Source organism: Syzygium oleosum, unplaced genomic scaffold (genome assembly GCF_021117445.2).
Source record: "Syzygium oleosum isolate NSW1041296 unplaced genomic scaffold, Sole_v2.1 Sole_v2.01, whole genome shotgun sequence".
NCBI lineage: Eukaryota > Viridiplantae > Streptophyta > Magnoliopsida > Myrtales > Myrtaceae > Syzygium > Syzygium oleosum.
Genome location: NW_026607485.1, coordinates 37,658,920 through 37,681,592, shown reverse-complemented (window position 1 = coordinate 37,681,592; position 22,673 = coordinate 37,658,920). Strand labels below are relative to the sequence as shown.

General features: G+C 41.4%; 1 protein-coding gene across 1 annotated transcript; it reads right to left on the bottom strand.

The window, feature by feature from the left end:
* Positions 1-2,094: 2,094 nt before the first annotated feature.
* Positions 2,095-14,864, bottom strand: LOC115665582 (uncharacterized). The gene is made up of 19 exons (XM_056313123.1): positions 14,258-14,864; positions 13,748-13,858; positions 13,533-13,589; positions 13,304-13,380; positions 13,105-13,204; positions 12,778-12,851; positions 11,498-11,598; positions 11,326-11,429; positions 9,850-9,903; positions 9,703-9,758; positions 9,571-9,609; positions 7,624-7,765; positions 7,250-7,434; positions 6,821-6,888; positions 6,518-6,590; positions 5,171-5,232; positions 3,775-5,035; positions 2,330-2,711; positions 2,095-2,277 (listed from the first exon to the last, which is right to left on the bottom strand). Exons 1-18 carry the CDS (start codon positions 14,336-14,338, stop codon positions 2,450-2,452), a joined length of 2,907 nt encoding a protein of 968 aa, XP_056169098.1. The 5' UTR covers positions 14,339-14,864; the 3' UTR covers positions 2,095-2,277; positions 2,330-2,449.
* Positions 14,865-22,673: the final 7,809 nt, after the last annotated feature.

Here is a 22,673-nt window from a genome sequence, read left to right as displayed (position 1 = left end):
AGTTCTCGCCAGATCTGGCGAGGCTCGGCCCGCCGCAGAATCGGACGAGGTTGGCCTCGCCCGGAACGGCGAGGCCCGGGCCGAGGCCGAACCTCGCCGGATTCCGGGCGAGGCCGACCTCGCCAGCCGGCGGGGCCGAGCCTCGCCACCGGGCGAGGCTCGGCCACGCCGGCGCCGGCGAGCCGAGCCTCGCCGGCCGGCCGGGCGAGGCTCGGCCCGCCGTGAACCGGGCGAGGTCGGCTCGCCCGGCAAGAACTACGAGGCCGAGCCTCACCAATGGCCGGCGGCGCCGAGCCTCGCCCGCCCACGGGGAGGCTCGGCCCGCGGCTATTAGCGAGGTCGGCCTCGCCCGGTGGCCGACGAGGCCAAGCCTCGCCAGCGGCAAGCGGGGCCGACCTCGTCGGCCCCCGCCTCTGGCCGGTCGCCGGATCGGCGACCGGCCAGAAGGTGAAACAAAAAAAAAAAGAAAAGGAAAGGAAAAAGAAAAGAAAAGAAAAATAAAAAAAAATTCGAAAAAATAAAAAATAATATTAAAAAATTGGACGAAAAGTGAATTGGGTAGATTTGGGACAAAAGTAAAAGTTTGAGATTTTTTATAAGACAAAAAAAAGTTTGGGATATAATTGGGACAAAGGGTAAAGTTAGGGGTTTTTTAGGGAATTGGGCCCAGAAAAAAATAGGAAAGTGACAAATTGCTAAATTTATGCAAATTTGATCCATTTGCTTTTGCAAAAAATGAAAATTACAACATTTTCTTCCGTTTGGACACTTCGACAAGAAAGGGATCATCAAATCCACACAAAAAAATAGGAAAGTGACAAATTGCTAAACTTATGTAAATTTGATCCGTTTGTTTTTGTGAAAAGTGAAAATTACAACATTTTCTCCTGTTTGGACACTTCGACAAGAAAGGGATCATCAAATCCACCGAAAAAAACAGGAAAGTGACAAATTGCTAAATTTATGCAAATTTGATCTGTTTGTTTTTGTGAAAAATGAAAATTACAACATCTTTATAAAAAAAAATAATAGCTCGTGTCGCATACAAAAGGGAATGAGCAACAAATATTTTCTCCGTCCACGAAAACGTTCAGACATACATTATTATCAATGATGAAAAATATTTTTCATGAATGATAAAAATAATTTTCATTCAGTGACTTTTCTATGCGATGTGAACAATTATTTTTAGGAAAATATATTCAAAATCATTCATTTTCCACAAAACAAACCCACCCTTAAAAGCTCGAAAGACGCAACAAAAGACAACCCGAGTCATATTGAGGACCACAAAGCAATTACTGCTATCAACCATGCAAACTATATCATCTATATAAATACATTATAACAAAATTTGTTTTGTCTCTAAGTTTGCCACCGAGGATTGTGCATCGTTAGATCATGGACTTTCCTCATCGTGAGAAATGATTTTTGTGCGTTTTCTCCGCCAAAGTAGCAAAACATAGACCCTCGTCTTTCTCCTCAAACTTATTGCTTATCATCTTTCTCCACTCTACGTTATTTTACTATTAGATTGTTGTCACTTGCTTGGATTTAAGAAATATTCTTATTTTAGCATAATAACATAATTTGAAGTATTTCCCAAATCGATTAGTAGACAAATTTTTTTATTGTTTATATACATATCAGAAACACTATAATATAATATTTTTATATTATGCTTGCAAAACTTATATTTTTATACTAATTAGTTGCTTCGTTAAGTTATCCGGCAACTGCGCCGAATACCATCTAAGGTGAGAAAGAAATGGTAGGAAAACAAAACCAGATTCTTCCGAGGCACACGTGTTCTGCTTCCTACTATCAATCACCGAAAAGAGGAGAAAATATTATTAAGATGCACGTGTAAGTTGTGTTAGAGAAGTCTCGCATCAAAAAACTAGTGTGATGTGGAGTAGTTAATGAGTCCAACTGGATACGTTAACTGCTCCACACCACACCAATTTTCCGATGTGAGACTTTCCTAACACGACTCACGTGTTCATCTTGACAATTTTTTGCATTCCTGTAAAATCCTGGAATGGCGAGGTTAACAGCATCACATCTGGCCTCCTGCATCTTGACAAGTAAACAGACCGAACATCACAGTAGACTGTACAACTTCAAAGCGTACCGAATAGGGTGAGTTTTTTTCCTAAGAAAAGATGGAATATACAGCGAAATGGTGAGGACAAGCATGTATGACTCATTCCAGATGCTGTGCCACATCCCCTACTCGTTCATTACCCGGTTACAAGGAGTAAGTCTCCTTCAAACCTCCCCATGACTTTCTTCCCTAGAAACCCCAAGGAGTAAGTCTCCTTCAAACCTCCCCATGACTTTCTTCCCTAGAAACCCCGGGTCGGCATTTTACTACAGCCAAAAGAGGTCTCGAAGGAAGTAGAATGACATTTCTTTACAGATTACGAATAACATGTTCGTGTGAGTATTAACATGTACAGCGGAATGAAGAATTACCAAAGCAACCTGCTCTGTGAGCAACTATCCGGACGCCTGATTCGTTGCCAGAGGGCCGCGACATCATAGGTGACGAGTGAATCCTGTCCATCATGTTGATCTGAGGGGCCTCCATAATTGCCTTAGGTAGGGACAGCGCCCATTGCATGCCCCAAATCGAGAGCGGTCGCATGTATATTAAAGACCGAAAGTGTCCATCGATGGTCCAAGCCTCAGGTGTCTGGAACCAGTAACTGCATGCAGAAAAAGAAATACCGTAGAGAAAGTGTTATCCAAGATTAAGATGATCTCCATCGAGGAATAGATCCTGCTGTTCTCTCATGGGGAAGAAAGGGGTAATAACAAAATGACGTTCGGGAGTTTCCCAAATCATGCAATCAAGCCCAGGAGTTTCCAAAATCATGTGATTTGAGAGGCTCAATTTTCATGTAAGACAGTACAGTTGGACGCGGTGTTTATCACATCTCAAGCATGGTACAATATCCATGCTTCAGTGTCGAACTGGCCAATGCTTAGCTAGCATGAGAATTACGATCAAACCAAGAATAAAAACTTTTCAAGGGTCAGGAACAACTGACGAGATTAACAAAGCCACAATGCTGCCATTCTACAGAGTTTGGCAGTGAGTTTGGGGGCCTTTGAGTGACCTTGCATCTTAAATTAGTGCTTGATAGATATGAATTGTGACTCACAATACCTCATTACAGAGTTTTAACTCGAGACTATTTCAAAACCATAAAGACAACAATACTCAGCCTCTTTGTTTTTATTTTTCCCTCTTTTACTTCTTTTATATTTGTAGAGGCCAAAACTTATTTTTCATGCACCAAATCCGTTAAGTATTTCTGTATGGACCAAAAACAACCAAAAGATAAAACCAAACCACAGAATGGAAGAAGCCCTAGTCATGAGTATAATCAGCAGCAGCAGCAGCAATCTAATCTTGCACTACCTATTATAAAGTGAAAAGCCGGTCATATTCCGCATCTTCATCAGAAGAAGCCACTGGAAGTTTCACAAGCAAAACAAATTGAAGCAGGTGTTTCTGACAACTACTTCTGCTTACAGAGACTAGAAAGACGTCAACACATCAAAAATTACTGCTGAGACAACTCTAAGCAACAGACATCTGAACAAACAGGATTAGCTACAGGTTTACTGCAAGAAAGAATAACAGGAGGAGGAATTTAACCGCCTATTATGCCTCATTGGCAATGAAAATGGAAATAATCATAAAACAAATGGTGAGCATAGAGCGAATCATCTGTCACTGATGAAAATGCTTCTGAAACTTACCCATATCCTTCTTCTGACCAGCCAGCAACAAAAATGCCTTCAGCAGCGGTAAATGCCTGTTCTTCCATCCCAGCAAGTATCATATTTGCTGCCACTGCATAAGTCACCCCTGTCCATATTTCACGTGATTGCATGCAGGTCTCATCAACCTTCCCATTGGGATGCATCCCATTTACGGCACCCATCCTGCCACCCCTTACTTTCATTACATTGAAATCATAGATCTTCTGAAGGGAACTTCTTATTTTACCATCATCAAAAAGAGGAGGCAAGCCGGATGATGCAGTATACCATTGCCCAGCAAGCTGATCTGCTTGTATAGACTTACTGTTACTACTTGCACCACTGTCATAATTGAAATAAGAACCATTCCACAATTTTGCTTCAAATACTGGCTTTGCCTTCAAAAAAGTGGCTTTGCACCATTCAGCAAAGTCTCCGTCACCTATCTGAAGGGCCATTGCAGCTGCAGCTTGAAGTGCAGCAAGCCACAAGCAACCACAGTAGGCACTGACACCGTGAACTGTCCAAGTATCATATGTTTGGTCTGGAAATCCATCATTTTCTATAAGACCATCATTGTCCCCATCAAATTGTTCCATATACTCCATGGCAGCACGAACTGATGGCCAAACATCAACTCCAAAAGCCAAATCCCCAGTGGCAGAAAAATCTCTATACACCTGCAGCACAAACTTTGGGTTCAAATCCTTCCACTTACTCGTATCATGAATGTTATATCCATTCATTTCATTCCATGGGTCATGTGTTCCCAGATCGTGAGGCACAGCTCCTCTAACCTTACGAATTCCCCAATTTCCTTCTGCGAGAAATCTTACTTTCCTTCCATCTTCAGATAAGACAGCTTTTGCAAAATCACGCTGAATACTGAGTTCAATTTTGGGAAAAAGCTCGAGAAGTGCAAAAGATGCATAAAAGTGAACATCATACGTGCACCACATAATATATTCTACTCCTTCCAAATACAAGAACCTGCCAACATCATCTTCCTCGTTTTGCGGGTCCAAAAATGATAAGGAATGAGAAAAATCCATAGGATCATCCTCAGTGCTCGCTGACTCGTCTTTGCAGGGTAAACCAGCAGGTACTGCTCTATCACTTTGATTTGATCCAACAGTAGCAAAATGCTCTTCGTGCTCTGTGTTATCCACTTTTCTTCCTTTTACTCTCACATTTTTCTCGTCTAGCTTTCTCATTGTATGTGGAAGACTTACTGTGCATTCATCTGGCGACTGAGAGTCTGCATGTGTAATAAATACATCCATTCATATACTTCCGAAAATGACGCAAATGCCAAGTAAAAAGAAAAAAAAATTCAGGGTGATGGATCCCTTTAAGAAGATATGACACATAGTATAAAGACACGGTTTACTACCTATCCAAACAGTTCCGCCAGCAACTAAAAAATAGAGCTCATTGAACAGTGTGAACTTGTACCTGCAAAGGTCCAACAGAATACGAGATCAAAGAGGAAACACAAAAGGAAACATATAGTAGAATCGAACAAATATATACACATCTAAAGAAATCCAAAACTACAAAAACCTTCAATCTGCATTAAACCTACATTTGTCATGGGTAGGATCGAGTCAAAATATAATACTGCAGAAAACTTAAATTGAGATTCTTACAATAAAACCTTTTCATCTTTATGCAACAACTGCTCTGAAGCTGAAGCACAAACAATACTAGCAACAAGCTTCTCAACCCACATTTGCTCTAGCCATTTTAATTAAAAGTCGGTTGATATGAATTTCCATAATTTGTTAGACAAGTTCATTTGTAAATAAGACAAGAGTGTAGGCTCCGTGCCCAATAATCTCTAAATTCGAGAGCTTTAAACTATCCACACTTATGCACTGGAAGGTACTCAAACCAGCCAAAATATAGTTACACGGGAACATTCGAAAAAAAAAAAAAAAGACAATCAATATAATATAGGGAAAAAACCACCAAAAACCCCAAACTTTGCCACCTGTGACACATTTACCCCGAACTTTTTTCTGTGACACCAAAAACCCCAAACTGTGCTATTTGTGACACATTTACCCCAATGTATTTAGTCCATGGGCATTTTCGTCTTTTTATCTTTTTCTTTTTTTTTCCTTTCCGGCGAGGGCCACCCTCGCCGGCGTTGGGCGATGGCCCCCCTCGCTGGCGTCGGGCGAGGGCCCCCCTCGCCGGCATCGGGCGAGGGCCCCCCTCGCCGGCATCGGGCGAGGGTCGCCCTGCCTGGGCAAGCGAGGGCGGCCCTTGCCCGACTCAGGCGAGGGCGACCCTCGCCGGCGTCGAGCGAGGGCGGCCCTCGCCCGGATCCGCGAGGGCGACCCTCGCCGGTGTCGGGCTAGGGTCGCCTCGCCCGGGCGAGCGAGGCGGCCCTCGCCCAGATCGGGCGAGGGCAACCTCGCCCGACGCCGGCGAGGGTCGACCTCGCCTGAGTCAGGCGAGGGCCGCCCTCGCTCGCCCAGGCGAGGGCGACCCTCGCCCGGCGAGGGCCCCCCTCGCCGGAAAGGAAAAAAAAAGAGAAAAAAAAAAGAAAAAGAAAAAAAGACGAAAATGCCCATGGACTAAATACATTGGGGTAAATGTGTCACAAATAGCATAGTTTGGGGTTTTTGGTGTCATAGAAAAAAGTTCGGGGTAAATGTGTCACAGGTGGCAAAGTTTGGGGTTTTTGGTGGTTTTTTCCCTATAACATAATAGGGAAAAGAATGAAAATTACCACTCTGGAAGCCTTTCGTCATGAAGGATAGGATTTTGCCATTTCTCAATTTCCTCTTCCCATTGCTTGTAATCTAACAAAAGACAACATGATGTCAGGTATGGTTTTGGACCAGTAATGATGTCGTGATCCAGAAAGGGAAATGTGATGTAACTCCCACCCCATTGAAACAGTGTCTGTAAAGGTCCTATGGGACAAATGCATGATAAGATCCAATGGAACAGAAATAAACTAAGGAAAGTATTATGAGAAAATCCAAATAATAAAAAGGAATGGAACATAATACGGTGAAATAGAGCATACTTTTCAATGCATCATGAACCAACTTATGAGCTGCTCTTTCACAGGTGCCATAATATTTGGTGTACCTCCTGCGAGTGACAGAAAAGAACCTCAAATCAGAAAATATGATTCTTTATTATCAGCATGTAGGCAGGCCAAAGAATAAATGAATTTTCAAATAGTTAATCTCAAGCAAAGCATTCCAAGAGCATGTTCAAATTAATTCAAATAAAATCCATGATGCCTAACATTGGTGCAATTTATAAAGCTCATTTTTCATTCTCCTGGGACAGCAAGAGAAAACATAGATATTGTTGAAAAGTTCTATCTCAGCTACGCATGATAAACATACAAGCATGCGCTGTAATATGACAGAATATGGGCACAAACTGACCCCACAAGTATAATTGCGCAGGTAACTCAAGAAAGGTTTCGTGGCAACAAGGTTACCTATAGTACAAGCTTCCCTTCGAAAATTTCACTTTTGGAGAGGACCATGCAAGAGCAAATGCAACAGTGCATTTCCCATGTGGTTCCACCCATGCAGAAGCTGATACCGCAGCGCAGAGCGTTTCTCCTACCGAGGAAGGCATAGTAGGCCCACTACTGAAATTCCCCCGATCGAACTGACCATCCTAGGTTGTGGAAAATAATTAACAAAGTCATGAGAATGCCTGACATCGTTCAATGGAATCTTGAAATTTGACATGTAGCTATATTGTGTGATAGCAAAGTCAAATTAAGTTATTCTTCCCCAAGATTAGATTCTTATGCAGGAGAGAAACAAAGCATGACCATCCTACAGATTCTGGAAAAAAAATTACCCGAACCATGGTGCCCCACATGTCCTTTGCCGTAATGCAGCTCTCTTGAGAAAGCCCAAAAGAAGGCAAGACAGTAACATTTACGTTCTGAGTTTCACAAGAAGCTATTGCAAAAGTAACAGGAGGATTCCCTTTTGCTGTCCTGCACCCATGCAGTATCTCTCAGAAACACTAGAATTTACTGTTACTGACTCGGGTAGTAAACCGAAAAACAACCATGCTTGCAGCTGGCACCCAAATTTCATCATTGCACGTTTCAGTGGATCATATACACATTGGCAATTTAGGGATGAGATGAGTTTTGAGGAGTAAAAATATGCTTCTTGAATAGTGGATCTGGCTGACAAAGACAAGTAGAAGCACTGACACATATATCCTACCCATAATCAGACCAATAGCGAGGCATATATGACTCACGCATGTAGCTAGAATATAGGCATAGAGTATAGGCAACAAAAAACACAAAGTATCTGGGTGACATGAAACAATATTAACTGGTGCTATGGAAGATTAGATTCAACCTAAAAAAGAAAAAATCTATCTCCCATAGGAAAACATCAAATCAGCTAGAGTGTCTTAAATGCAGCAAGATTCATAAGGATCCCAAATTGTGATATCTTCATCCTAGTTGTAACGAGCTTCCGGTCATTTTCAGACAGTAGCCTTTGCTCATTTTCCTTTCAAGTTATTTTCAGGGAGTATATTTCGTTTCTAATGCACCAATAACTTGTGCTTTTATGTGCTCCCACTTTCACGAACCTTTGCCATCATCTTCAGGAGAGAGAGAGAGAGAGAGAGGGAGAGAGACGTGGATAGGGATGGGGGCAGAGCAAAAAGTCTCCGAAATCCCAAGCTGTCCCATGTAATTTAGCCAAATTAAGCTCTTCAACATTTTGTGCACGTGATTTTTAAAGATTTCTTCTCTTTTCTTTTCATCAGAAGCCAATGGCAGAAAATTGCTAGAGAGGGCTGAAGTTTCAGTCAGCTGCATATTTAACACTGGAACAGAACTCACGGAGCTGAGAACTGGAAAAGTTAACTCTTTGGTCAGAAGAGCTACGCTTTGCATGAAAAAGGGGAATAGTCTGAGCTATAACAGCATAATACAAAAGACTTCGAAATGTTCAATGGTTTCTTATTAAATGAGTTAGTGCAGGGATTTGAAGATAAGCAGTCAAACTTTTCCATTCGTAGATATTAGATGAGCTGGAAATGAAGACAAGGAAAAATCCTAAGAAAAAGAAAACCCCAAGCTATGAAATGGATGAGGGGAAGCATTAAATTAGAAGGTTCTGCAAATTGAACAAGCTAATACTGGGATTCGAAAACTAAGAGTCAATTTGTTGGTCTCTTCTCAACAAATGAGCTAAACCAGCAAAGAAAGAACTTAGTGGCTAAAGAATTAATGCATGTGTAAATTAAACGCATGGCATGGGTTCAATTCTCCACACCACCAAGTGCAGACAAGCCAGATTTGAGCCACCACAGCTTTCACTTGCATCTTACTTGGTCCATGGGGATAGCTGTGTATTTCATGAGTCTTCAAAAGCATTGGTAGAAGCAATGTTACTAGTAGTCAAACATCTTTTCATACTTTCATCACATTTTTTGTACATGAGGAGTCTGCATTTCCTCCTCAGAGAAGTAGCATATTGACATACTTCACACTGCATCCTATGGATCCGTGTATTGCAAACTTCATTCAAATATTACGCAAGTAATCTTACAGAATGGACTTTATTTTTTTCTCTTTTTTTTAACCAATTTACATTTGATTTTGGGGATTTGATTGTGGGCATATGCTTGGGTGGTGCAGGGAGGGAAGAGGGAAGGAATGATGGAAGATTCACCTCAAGACCTCAAGTTCGACCTCTCAAAGACAATGAAATGAAAAAGAGAAATCTGCAAACCAACCGTCAAATAAAGCTACAGGGTTTGGTCACTTGCTTGTGATGCAGTAGTACACCAGAGACTCCATCTTCACCACTATCATGTGAAAAGATCAAAGGAAAAGGTCAGACATACATCAGAATCCATTTACAGGTAAAAGACTGAAAGGCATATGCCACATTCACTCACATGAATGGTTCATTTACATGGTCTCCTGACAAGTGTGATATGCCACCAACTGAATTCTGCACAAGCAAATAATCATGATCTAACTGAATTTCTGAATACTCGCTATGTATATGTTAAATTGATGGAGACAGAGGAAAATGATCATACCGCCCATGTAAAGAGAAGACTCACTTTCGCTCTTTCCTTTCCAGTGTTCACCAACTACAGACAAATAACAAAAATAGATAATGGAATGAAACCAAATAATTCGAAGTGACATTTAAATAGCTAAAACAGTCAGTAGAACCAGCATGCGCTTAAACCATTAGTAATCATATCTTAAATCTTCCTCCGAACAGCAACTATTCCTTATAGCTGTCAGAACCAAATCTCTTTCCAACCAACAAAAGCCGTGACCAAGAATCAAGTTCACTTAAAACTATGTTCACGGATCCACTAATTTTAAAGATAAGTTCATCCCACTGACACAGGTTAGAGAACCAAATAAAACCTAAATGAATCTAAAATTGCATGGTGTGGAATGTTCCAAAATTAGATTAGAAAAACTCCCCAAAATAGGATTGGATGATTAATTCGTTACAACTTCAACATAATAAAACAGGGTATATAGAAAGTGTAAGTGAACCAAATAATTCTCTGCTCGACCAAAACGGAAAAACGATAAGAACTCCTCGTGGAAGTGACACCAGTATTTGCAGTATAACTAATAACTCACAATCCGGAGGTAACAGCTTTTGAGGGTTCAAGTGAAGAGACACTACAGAGTTGCGATCCTCTGCAAGCAACCTAAACACTTCCTATAGATGAAGTGAGAATCAATTGCAACAATAAGTCACAAAAAAATACGGTAAGTGTCTTGTATCCCTCTAACAGCACATTTGTTAAATCAACAAAAATCGAAATCAATGTCGTTTTAGAGGTGGCTACGAACCTAGGAACTGCTATAAAGAAGCTATTCCAAAAATGCACACCAATCTAGTCCACTCAAGCAATCAATAATCTCAACCTTAGATGCTTTAAGAGAGTAAGTATGCATGATGACTACTGTGGAAGTATTATCCCACATTGCTTTTCTATTAAGTTTGTTTGGCCCTTAAATGTATGTAGTCATCCCCTACCAAATAGCCTAAGCTTTTAAATTGAACTTAATGATACCAGACCCAAGTTCAACCCCAAGTTTTGCAGCTACCCCTTCGTCAATTTCACATGTTCTCAGTCTAGTTTACTCACGTGAAGAGATGTTAAAATATCTCCTATCCCTTGACCGTGAAATTTCAATTTATAAATCGCCTCCCTGCACCCAATGGCTTAAGCTTTTGAGTTGGGTATGCCATCATTATATCAGAGTCATTCTTCACACCTGTATTAAATATATTATTTCGGGTGTGGTTCTTGTTTTTCCTATACCCCCATTCATCAATTCAAGTGCTGTGCTTAGTCCAATTTTCATGTGAGAAGAGGTGTCAAAGGATTATTCCCCATCACTTGTCTATGAAGTTTGACTGGGCCTTGTATGTGTAGTCTTTCTCCACCCAAATGTTTAAGCCGTTGGATTGGATATCCCAAAAACTACATTGCTAAAAAATTCGATGTGTGATGGTAATGAGTTCACAAGAGAAATACCGTGTAAACAAAAACTGCTGTAGGGAGACTGCTATCTTTGTAATTATGTGGTATAAAAGGTGATATCTGACGACAAGACACCTTCAGATCTGGATCCGGTTCGCCTGACAATTGACTATTGTCAGTGTAACAAGTTACGAAAAGTCGAATGAAGATTCCAAAACATAAGTACCATCATAAATTGTCCACGCCCTTGGAAATAAAGCATGATATGTAGAATTCTGGCCACTGAGGTTCCAACCCCAAGATGATATTCCATAATCGTCTTGTTTCCTGCGAGATTAAAAACAAAAGTAAAAATAACAATTTGAGTACCTCCAATAAGGATCCAAACTTGGAAGCACCAAAAAGCTATACCATACTTTCAATAACGACATCTTAAGTCCATGTCATTCAAGTTTCCAAGAAGATCCAAAAGACAGGAAATTAACAGATCTTTAAGTTGCTTGCATAAAATCAGCCAAGATAAATTTCAGTTCTTCAATGAATATGGAGCTACTCCTAGACCATTCATCCTGTTTGCACAACAATTGAATCTACAATTGAATATGTATACTAACATGATTCGGTTTTTTATATGCAAGGACAGGAAGCTTTTTTTTTTTTCCTATTTCTTGCTAACGCACGACAATAGAAAAGATAGAGAAGCTCATTTATAAAGCCCAGACGCCAGTTCCAAAAGGCCTAGGTAACCTTTAGGACCACAGGAGTATGGTTATGTGGGAACAACTTTCCTTGCAAGTTGCAGAAAAAAGAAAAAGAAATTGAAGAAGGTAATAGACAGCTATGATAGATCTTTTAAGGAAGCCGTCCCTAGGATCATTATCGCTGGTTATTGACAAGTGGTTAATCGGCGGCCAACAGGTGGCCATAGTGGGTCATGAGCTGAGAGGAGGAGAGGGAGGGAGGCGCGGTTGGTGAACATCACCGACAAATAATGATGATGGCCAACAACATCCATTAAAATACTGACATCTCTCACTATGACAGCTCCTTTCTCCCTCCTCGACTTCTCTCTCATTGATCTACCATTATCTGCCCCCCCACCACCCGCTCTCTTTTCCCTTGTCTTTTCCCGTTTCCCCTTTTATCCTATTCTACCTGGACTTGTCCGGCCAATCTTATTCTCTACATGGATTTAAAACCCCAAAAACAGTCGGTCAACCAGTGTCAAATAAGATTCAACTATTAAACCACTTTGATATAAATCCATAAATGGGTAACCAAATGCCACCCACAAGTTATGCTCACAATTCCTCAAAGATTCTACTTCCTCATCTCCCGTACTATCAATGATATGAAGATTGTTAACAAGATGAAGTAACTATAAACCACTGCTGTTTACAATATTCCTCACTGTCTCATTGTGCTATTCCAACATTTCAGCTGAACTACAAAAGTAAAGTATAATTTCCAGCACAAATACAATTAGAAGGCACTCTAAGGTCTTACCCTAATCCTTCATGTTGGCCTGGAGCCAAAACTGATGCATATTTTTTGTTTCCCCCATCGCGAGATACAAAAATCTGCACGATCAACTAATCGTCAGAATACCGGAAACATTCAAATTGCAAGTTCTACACAAATGAAACTCATTCAATCTAAGGCATCCTTCAATCAACCTTCACTGTGTTCCTGGAAGTATCATTTAAAGATACGTCCAGATGCCAACAATATGACAATTAGAAGAACACTATAAACAGGGTAAATTTGCTACTGTCAAGTAATAAATCAAAATCCTGTAGCAATTACACCATAACGTTAAGGGAAGAGCTTTACAGAGAATTGATTAGCCATGACAGGTGAGGCTTCGCGTATACTGGGAATAATTTGCCATTGCCTGAACTCCCCTCTGAATCCTCTCGATATACTGCCGCTTCTGTGGCATTTACATGAGTTTACTCCATTTTGCATGAAAAGGTGCATCATATCATAATCTTAAGGAAGGGAGGGCGCAGGTGCATTGACCCAAACTTACCCCATCCCTCCAAGAGGAACACCTTGAGATGCTGATGGTTTGCAACTTTCTCGAGTAAAAGGATCGATAGGTGCTTTCTACATATACAGCAGAAGTATAGTGAGAAAGTTGCAGAAGCTTTGATGTTAAAAGTATCCAGAAAAATTTGTATTTTCCTTCATATGAGCTCTGAAGGTCTAGGCAGCCGGTAGCATGCTAAGGGAAGTTAGTGAGAGAGACAGAGAGATACCCTCCCATAAGCTGCCTCCTTCCTGATGTAAGACCATAGGCGAATACCTAGTCGAACCTAGAAATTTGAAACTTTAAATCGTAAGAACAAGAATAGTCACCAAAAGAATAGAAAACAAAAGGAATTGTCAAGGATGTGCATGGCTTTCCCTTAAAGTTTACTTGAAGGTACTTATGATTACTTGAAGGTACATATGAACACAACAAAAGTCATACCATCTTTATTGCCTCCCTAAATGTTACACTGAATTCCTTGAGAATATTTGCATGACTGTCTAGTCTTCTTCTCCATGCGTATTCTGGTGGCGCGGCACTATCAAAATCAAACTGCATAAAAGTCAGGGTAATCAGTCTAAGATGAACATTCAAAAACCAGCAAGCTACTTCGATGAGGACACCAACTCAAAGCTACAAACACGTTAGTTTAGCAATGTTATAATTTGAAGGAATAAGCCGCTGAATTGACAACTTCATTAGCAAGAATAGCTGGTGATGAGAAAAGTTTCAAACTTTTCTCTTCACATATAGAAGTAAACAGGCCTTTGGCGTATAAATCGATCAGAAACTAGACAGCAAGAATCGAATACCTAACGAAGACATCGAAAAGAATTCAGCTCCAATGGAGGAATAACAAACAAAACATCGTCAGCCCCAGCTCAGCAATCAATAGCAAACCCCAATTTCACGAGAGAACCAACACCCGCAAGATCAAACGAGAAAACCCACCAGCTGCAAAGTAGCCCTGCTGATATATTCCTCAGGTGGCCACGAATGCTTCCTCCGCTGGAACAAATTGCTCCCCACCATCCCGACTAAGCTATCTCTCTCACTTCAACGGCGACCTCACCACGCAACAACCAAAGCAAAACGAACCCGCTGAGCGCTCCTCCCCCGCGACACGCCCACGAATCGATGAAGCAGCAGCAGCAGCAGCAGCAGGAGAGCCCAGACCCTCAAATTTCGTCACGCGCAGCATCCTCCGCATCCCAAGCTAGCGCGTGCAACGAAAGCGAAGCGACCAGAGACGTCCACTCCACATGAACAATCGGGGTCTCGAAGGACGTTGAACCGCAATCAAACTCCCGCTACACGTGTCCCCCACTCCAAGCCACTATCCTCGGAAAGGAAATTCGATGGGGGAGAAAAGGGGGTGTTGAAATTCGAGCGAATCGAGAACAGTGACGGTGGTCGCGTCGCTGGAATCGAGAGGGAGGTGGCGGCTTCGCGGAGGCGCTACGGCGGTATCGCCAGCGGAGGATCGCCCGTCACCACCCGAAGAGCGGTGGGGTCTCTCTCTCTCTCTCTCTCTCTCTCTCTCTCTGTGGAGGTGTCTCGTGTGACAAGATGTTACGCAAATCGTTGCCAGGTGGTGAAGAGACTCGAGTGGGAAGATGATTTAAATGGCAAGAATATTCTTTTTCCACTTTGGAAAAATTGAGGATTACGAAAATGATTTTATCTTTTTTTATTGTGAGTTTTTTTTTTTTTTATTGATGAGGTTGCAAGAAATGATTTTGCCCCCGTGCTCAATTTCGTTCCCAAGTTGCAATGCGTGTGATCTTTGAACTAATCTCGGACAAAATAATTTGAGATAAAGCGACCAAAAAAAAAACCCCGAATTCTGCTTCACGTTAACACATTTATCATGAATTTTTTGTTGTGATATCAAAAGCCTGGCACTTTACCTTCTTCTTGTGTTGTTGAATCCTCTCGAGCAGGTGGTATGTCCGGCAAGGTGGCATACTTCTTCTCGATCTTCTCGTCCTCCTAGTTCCGGGCGGCATTCTCATCAAACTTGACTTCTCGACTGATCATGAGCTTCCTAGTTCTTAGGTTGTAGACGTAATAGCTTGGTCACTGTAGCCGAGGAAGATTCCCTTTTCTGTCTTCTCATCGAGCTTGCTCCTCTTTTGAGCAGGAATGTGGACGTAACATATGCAGCCAAACACCTTGAGATGCTTCGCTGAAGGCTTCCATCCACTCCATGCTTCAACCAGAGTTTTATTTTGGATTGCTTTTGTTGGACATCAGTTTAAGATGTATACCGCCGTATAGACTGTTTATGCCCAAAACGTGTTGAGAAGGCCTTTCTCCTTTAGCATAGACCTTACCATTTCTATGACGGTTCTATTCTTCCTTTCTGCTACTCCATTTTGCTCTGGGGCGTAGCCAACAATTAGTTGATGATGGACTCCTTCGTCTTCACAGAATTTATTGAACTCCCTTGAGTTGTATTTTGTGCCTATGTCGCTCCTTAGGACTTTGATTCTACAGCCACTTTGATTTTCGATGTGGTTCTTGAATTTTCTGAAAATAGAGAAGACCTTTGATCTTTCTCGAAGAAAGTAGACCCACATCATTCTTGTGTAGTCATCGATGAATAGGATGAAATATTTATTCTAACTGGGTGTGGGGGTCCTCATTGGACCACACAAATCCATATGCACTAGCTCCAATGGCTTCTTAGCTCTCCACGTACCTCCAGATGGGACCGACTGTCTTTGTTGTTTTCCAAGCAGACAGCATTCACAAACATTTGAAATTTCTGAAATAGCTGGAAAATCTCTCATCATATTTTTTTGATGGAGAACTTTTAACCCAGCGTAGTTAAAGTGGCCAAATCTTCGATGCCAAAGCCATGAATCATCAAGTTGAGCCTTCATGGCTATATCTCTAATATATTTCCATCGAATAGGATAATTCTTATTCTCCATTTTCACAGAGGCAATGATATTTTTATATTTATCATGGATAATGCAGGCATCTTCTCTAAAGTATAGAGAATAACCACTTTGTATTATTTGGCTCACGTTGAATAGATTTTGAGCAAGACTAGGGACTAGATATACATTATGAATATGTTTTGGGCCTTTATTTGTTTCAACAGCAATAGTGCCTTTTCCTTTCACTTCGACCAATGTGTCGTTGCTCAATTTCACTAGGGATTTCATCGATGTATCAATATCGGTGAATATGGATTCATCCCCCGTCATATGATTGCTAGACCCACTATTAATGTACCATGTATCATTTTTCTTATCATTTGTCGCTTGGCTTGCATAGAATGTGTTGTCTTTAGTTTCTTTTTCTTCAATATAGTTTGCTCGATTATTTGTTTTCAAGCGACAATAATTTTCTATGTGGCCATATCTTTTACAAAAACGGCATTGTGGTTTATTTCTAAACCAGCAATCTTTCTCCATATGATTAGTATTCTTGCAAATACCACAAGGTGGATATTTTTCCTTTCGGATAGTTTCTCCTCCTCTTTTACTTTTCCATGAGCTCCTTCCACCATTTTTAAATTGATGAGACCGTATGTTCGTTTTAGACTGAGAGTGTGCATGACAATCATTCTGTGCCCGGGAACTATTTCTACTTAGAAATGATTCTTTTTTATTCTGTGCTCGGAAATAATTTTTGAGCATTTGAAGGCGTTTGGTAACCGTCTAAAATTTCTATTCCTAGGATAGAAAAGAATAGAAATATGTTTGGTAACTACACAAAATTTCTTTTTATTAATAATATTTTAATAATATTTTAAATTGTTTAATATTTTTTTTCTTTTTTTTTTCTTTCTACCCTTCCCTTCTTTGGCCATGGCTGGTCGCCGGCGCCGGCGACCGGCCACAGGCCAGGGCGTCGCAGCCCTCGCTGCCGCCCTAGCCGCCTGCCTCACCGCCGGCCTCGCTCGATCTGATCGACGGCGAGCCGCCTCGCCCAGGCGGCGAGGGTCCGGCCCTCGCCTCCGCCGACGGCCGGCGAGGGCCGTGACGCCCTCGTCGGCCCTGGGCTATGGCCGGTCGCCGGCGACCGGCCACAGCCTAGGGAAGAACAACACAAAGAAGAAAAGAAGAAAAAGAAAAAGAACTCATTCTCAAAATTGTGCCGAGAAACAAGAAGCAACTTTTTTTTACTTCTCGTTTCTCTTCCAAAACTGTTTCTGAGCACAAATTATTGCAAAAATGTGCCCGAGAACAAAAAGTTTACCAAACGCATTTCTGTTCCCAAACTATTTATGGAAACAAAAGAACAGAAATTTTCACTATTTGGCACGTTACCAAACGGGCCCTGAAAGGAACTTTCAACTGATATTCATCCTATGCCATGAGTCTTTTCTCACGTGCTTCTAGAGAGCCAATTAATTTACTTATTGACAGGTCGTTAAATCTTTAGTTGCTTCTATAGTTATCACAATAGGATTGTACTTTCTAGTAAGTGACATTAGTATTTTTCCTACGCCCCTTTGATCAGTGATTTCATGTCCATAGGCTCTCATTTGATTAACTAGTTCTTTTAATTTTCCACAGTATTCTTGAACGGTCTCATTTACTTTCATTTTAGAATTCTGAAATTCTCTTCTCAGAATTTGAAGCCGAATAGTGCATACCTTTTTTTATCCTTGGAATTCTTCTCGTAGTGTTTCACATGCCTTCTTTGTCGTCTTCGATCCAATTATCCTCGGAAATACGGTTTCCGAGAGTGCTTGCTAAATAACACATAGTGCCCATGCATCCTTTTGTAGTTGATCTTTTGGAACGCTTGCACCTTCTTGTGGAGCCTCATATTCTTGTGGAGCCTCATAACCCTTTTCTACGATGTCCCATAAATCTCGGGCTATCAAGAAAGTAGTCATTTTAATGCTCCAATAGTCGCAGTTATTCCCATCGAAAATAGGAATGGGAAATGAGGATGATGTAGAGTTGGCCATAGTTTATTTGTTGGATAGTTGAATGGGTAGTTTTAGGAGCGGGTGGGTCGGACAAACACCCAATACCAACCAAAAACGTGGCTCTGATACCACTGATTGGGGTTTGCGGAAGAAGCGTGAGTTGGTTTTGTAAGTCAGTGAGTGATTCAGTGAGTGCAAGTGTTGGTACGTGGACTTGGAGCAACAATAGAACAAGAACTTTTGATAGTAGAAGACAAGTAGGGAGCAAAGAAGACGAGAAGTTTTATATCAAGAAGATTTGTACACGGGACTTGGTTTTTCTTCTTATGGGTGTAGGCGTATACTTCAAGTGGAGAGGGGTTGGCTATTTGTAGCGCTCTTTCACCGCCATTAAGGAAAAATTTAGAGCAAGTTACATAGATATTTCTCTCGAGTTTTCTACACATATCACATTAGTACTCTTCTAGAAATATCTAAGATATTTCTCACAACTTTCTAGACTATTCATCTAAGTATCTATTCTCCAAGGATCTTGAGCATGCTGGAAACTTCTAGAAATTGGATCACTATTTCAACATATCACACTTATTCGGGAAAATTACCAAAAAAGTCCTAAACCTTTTTGCAATTGTGCCAATTCAGTCATAAACCTTTTTTTTTGCCAATTCAGTTCTAAACCTTTTGTAATTGTGTCAATTCAATCTATCCGGCCACTTTTGGCCGGCCGGCACTGACGTGGACGCCGGCCGGCACCGGCCGACTGACGTGACAATTTTTAATAATTTTTTTCGATTTCTTTTTTTTTTTTGCCTATCTTCTTCTCTGGTCGCCGGTCTGGCCCTTGTCGGCACTGGCGAGGGCCAGCCTCGCCAGATGTGGGCAAGGCCTCGCCATCGCCGGGCGAGGTCGACCTCGCCCTGGCGATGGCGAGGTCGACCTCGCCCGGCCATGGCGAGGTCAACCTCGCCCGGCGACGGCGAGGTCGACCTCGCCAGATCGGGGCGAGGCCGAGCCCAGCGACAGCGAGGCTGCCCAGATCTGGCGAGACCTCGCCGTCGCCGTGGCCTGGCGAGCTCGACCTCGCCCGGCCATGGTGACGGCGAGGTCTCGCCAGATCTGGGCGGCCTCGCCATCGCCGGGCGAGGCCGACCTCGCCATGACTGGGCAAGGCCTCGCCGTCGCTAGGCAAGGTCAACCTCGCCCATGGCCGGTGATGTGGACCTCGCTGGCCTCAGCCTCTCGCCGGTAGCCGAACCGGCGACCGGGGAAGAAGATAGGTGAAAAAAAAAAGAAAGAGAAAATATAAAAAAAAATTATTAAAATTTGCCACGTCAGCCGGCCGGCGTCCACGTCAGTGCCGGCCAGCCAAAAGTGGCCAGATGGACTGAATTGGCATAATTGCAAAAGGTTTAGAACTGAATTGACAAAAAAAAAAAAGGTTTAGGACTGAATTGGCACAACTACAAAAGGTTTAGGACTTTTTTGGTAATTTTCCCCACTTGTTCAGATAACCAACCATCGAAGAAGTCCAGGAAACGAAATTCCGGTAGGGCATATCCTCAAAGAACTTCCTGGCCTCGCAAACAAACCCATAAGCTCCATAAAAATGCAAATGTGGAGCTTGTTGGAAAATATTTTCAAATGAATATGTTTGGCTGTATTCTGTAAAAAAATATGGAAGTTATTATCTAATGTGTGTCGTAGCAAAAATTAAGAAACATATGTTTAAGAAAAAGTCACAAGCACAACCCCAGAACCCGAACTTGGGCTCTGAGCGCCTCGACCCAGCCTTGGAGGACTAAGTGAGCACGCACGAGCCAGGCACCTGGTCCCGACAATTGGGTTCGGGGCATGGCGCCGAGATCCCTATCCCGGCTTCGGTCGACCCAAGCCCGAGTTCTGTAGTCTAGTTTAATATAGGTTTTTCGTTGAATATAGAAATATTCTCCATTGACTCATTTCTTGAAGCGATCCAAATGCAGGCCCAACACCCTCTCATTCTTTGTTTTGGACGTCACACCGGCGAAGCTCGCGGTGCCTGTCAAAGAGAAGTGGTGAAACCCCGATGTTCGCGTGCCGGAAATGTGAATTCAGATCGCACTCTTCCTGTGTCTCGCGGAAACCAACCATAAAGAATCCATTCCACGAGCACTGCCTTGATTACTTCGAGCAAACCAAGGGTTTGAAGTGCAACGCTTGTGCTAGCCATTGCAATGTCGATCTCTGCCGTTGTGTGCAGGTGCGACTTCAATCTTCATTTTTGTTGTTCTCAGCTACCACCAACTGTTGCAAACAAGAATCACCGTCATCCATTCAACCTCCATCAGAGCAAAGGTGGACATATGTGAGCGGAGAAGGAACCCAAATCAATGGATATACAATTGTGAGGAATGCTGAGCTATTTGCTCATCTTGAATGTGCATTGTCTCCGGTAAGCCTGATTGATTCCTTTGGCAGTTTTATACCGAAAATTAGTCAAATAGTCTCTCTCTCAAGCCACTCAGTACATTACGAACTTTTAACTGTGTTTCATATAATTGCTTCATATAAATGACTATTTATGAGGCGCTTACCGGGGAAAATTATCCAATCAGTTCTAAACATATTGTACGGATGCTATTTCAGTTATAAAATTTTCAATTTTATCAATTTGATCCTAAATATTTGCGTGAAATCCTAATATAGTCCTTTCAGTCAATTTTGTCGAAAATAACTAACGTGGCTGGCAATTACTGAACCGTCTCACATCAGCAATTTTCGGTAAAAATTGATTGGAAGGATTGCATTGGAATTTCGCGCAAAATTTTAGGACTAAATTAGCAAAATTAAAATTTTATGACCAACTGGGTAATTTTCCCCACTTACCGGACATGCGGTTAAGAATGCTCATGGTTATATTTAATCGTGTATGAGTTATAAATGAATCCGCCTAATAATACACAAATATTACATGTGCCATGTACGATGACAACTCTTAGCTATATCTTGAGCAACAAATGCCTTTTTATTTAATTCCATTTTTATTCTTTGTTAGTTCCAGATCACACCCTCCCCTCATTTCTCTCCTTTTTATGTCCTTCTCTACTCTTAAACTCTATTTTCCTAATTATAGCTGAACATATACTAAATGTCCATTCATATCTAACGGGAATTCTCTATTTAGGACAGTACTTTCTTTGATGTCTCAATAAATCTCGACTGTTGATTTATGCCAACTAGATTTATGGAAACATCAAGGGATGCACCATGCGAAGTAGAGGATCTATTACAAAATGTTTTTTGCAAGTTTGATTCCTAGTATATTAGTCAATTGAAAAAGCACTTACGTTTTATTCATATTGGTATTTGGCCCGACACTATCGATAAAACAACTATATTATAAAAAGGGTTAATACCACGAAAAACACCAAACTAGTACACTTATGACAATTTTACCCAAAACTAATTTTTTTACCACCAAAAACCCCAAACCGGTATACTTGTGACAAATTTACCCTCAATTTGTTTCCGTTAAATTTTACTGTCAAATTGCTTTGTTAAATGATACGCGACAGTTAACTGATGTATCAGTTTTATGTTTTACCCTTCATTAGTTATATGTGTACTAGTTTGTGATTTTTTATGGTATTAATTCAATTTAACGGAAACTAAAGGAGGGTAGATTTGTCACAAATGTACCAGTTTTGGGTTTTTAGTGGTCAAAATATTAGTTTGGGGTAAATTTGTCACAGGTGTACTGGTTTGGGATTTTTTGTGATAAAAAAAATAGTTTAAGGTAAAATTGTCACAGGTGTACCAGTTTGAGGTTTTTCGTGGTATTAACCCTTATAAAAAAAAGAGAGGTATTACTTGCAAGTGGTTGAGTAATGTGGCTCAACCGTGTGCGAGCGTTGAGGAAAAATAATAAAGGCATCAATGAAAACCGTGTACCTCATTGATATCACAAATGCAATTAGAGAAATAAATTATTCACTTCGCATGAACTCGACGATATTTATAACTTGCTACAAAATCTAGAGCAACTTGAGAGAGATCATCTGTATGAGATTAACCGATAAGAATAGTGCTAAGTATATTAAGATTGGCCTGTATTGAATTAATTTATGAAGCCATGTGTCGGTCCATGAGGAGCTTCTAAAGAAATGATCGTCAAACGTAACTTACTCTTCACAATTTCCTTTATATTTCCAAGCTTTGAGTTTCATGCATTGTGCGCATTCTTCGCCCCCAACAAAATTAGTAATTAACCGTTCTCATTCTTCCTTGCGTCAACTCTCTCTAAGCATCTCTCCCCCTTTCTTCAATCCAAAAATATGAAAGATGGAAGCTCTTGGACTCTCCTCTTCCCTCCAAAATGCCTATACCATTCTGCATCATCCCTGTCATCGGCCCGCCCTCGAGCGGTGTGAGTTAACTCGCCATTGGGATTCCGTCAAATGCCACTTGGGCGACAACCAGATCACAGACTCG

Bases quoted from the DNA above. Each gene is read 5' to 3' on its own strand.
- LOC115665582 (XM_056313123.1), bottom strand. From the start codon at position 14,338: ATGGTGGGGAGCAATTTGTTCCAGCGGAGGAAGCATTCGTGGCCACCT. The intron at 11,430-11,497 runs GTACTTATGTTT...GTCAATTGTCAG, and splicing joins GGCGTGGACAATTTATGATG to GCGAACCGGATCCAGATCTG. The intron at 9,610-9,702 runs GTGAGTGAATGT...TTCACATGATAG, and splicing joins CATGTAAATGAACCATTCAT to TGGTGAAGATGGAGTCTCTG.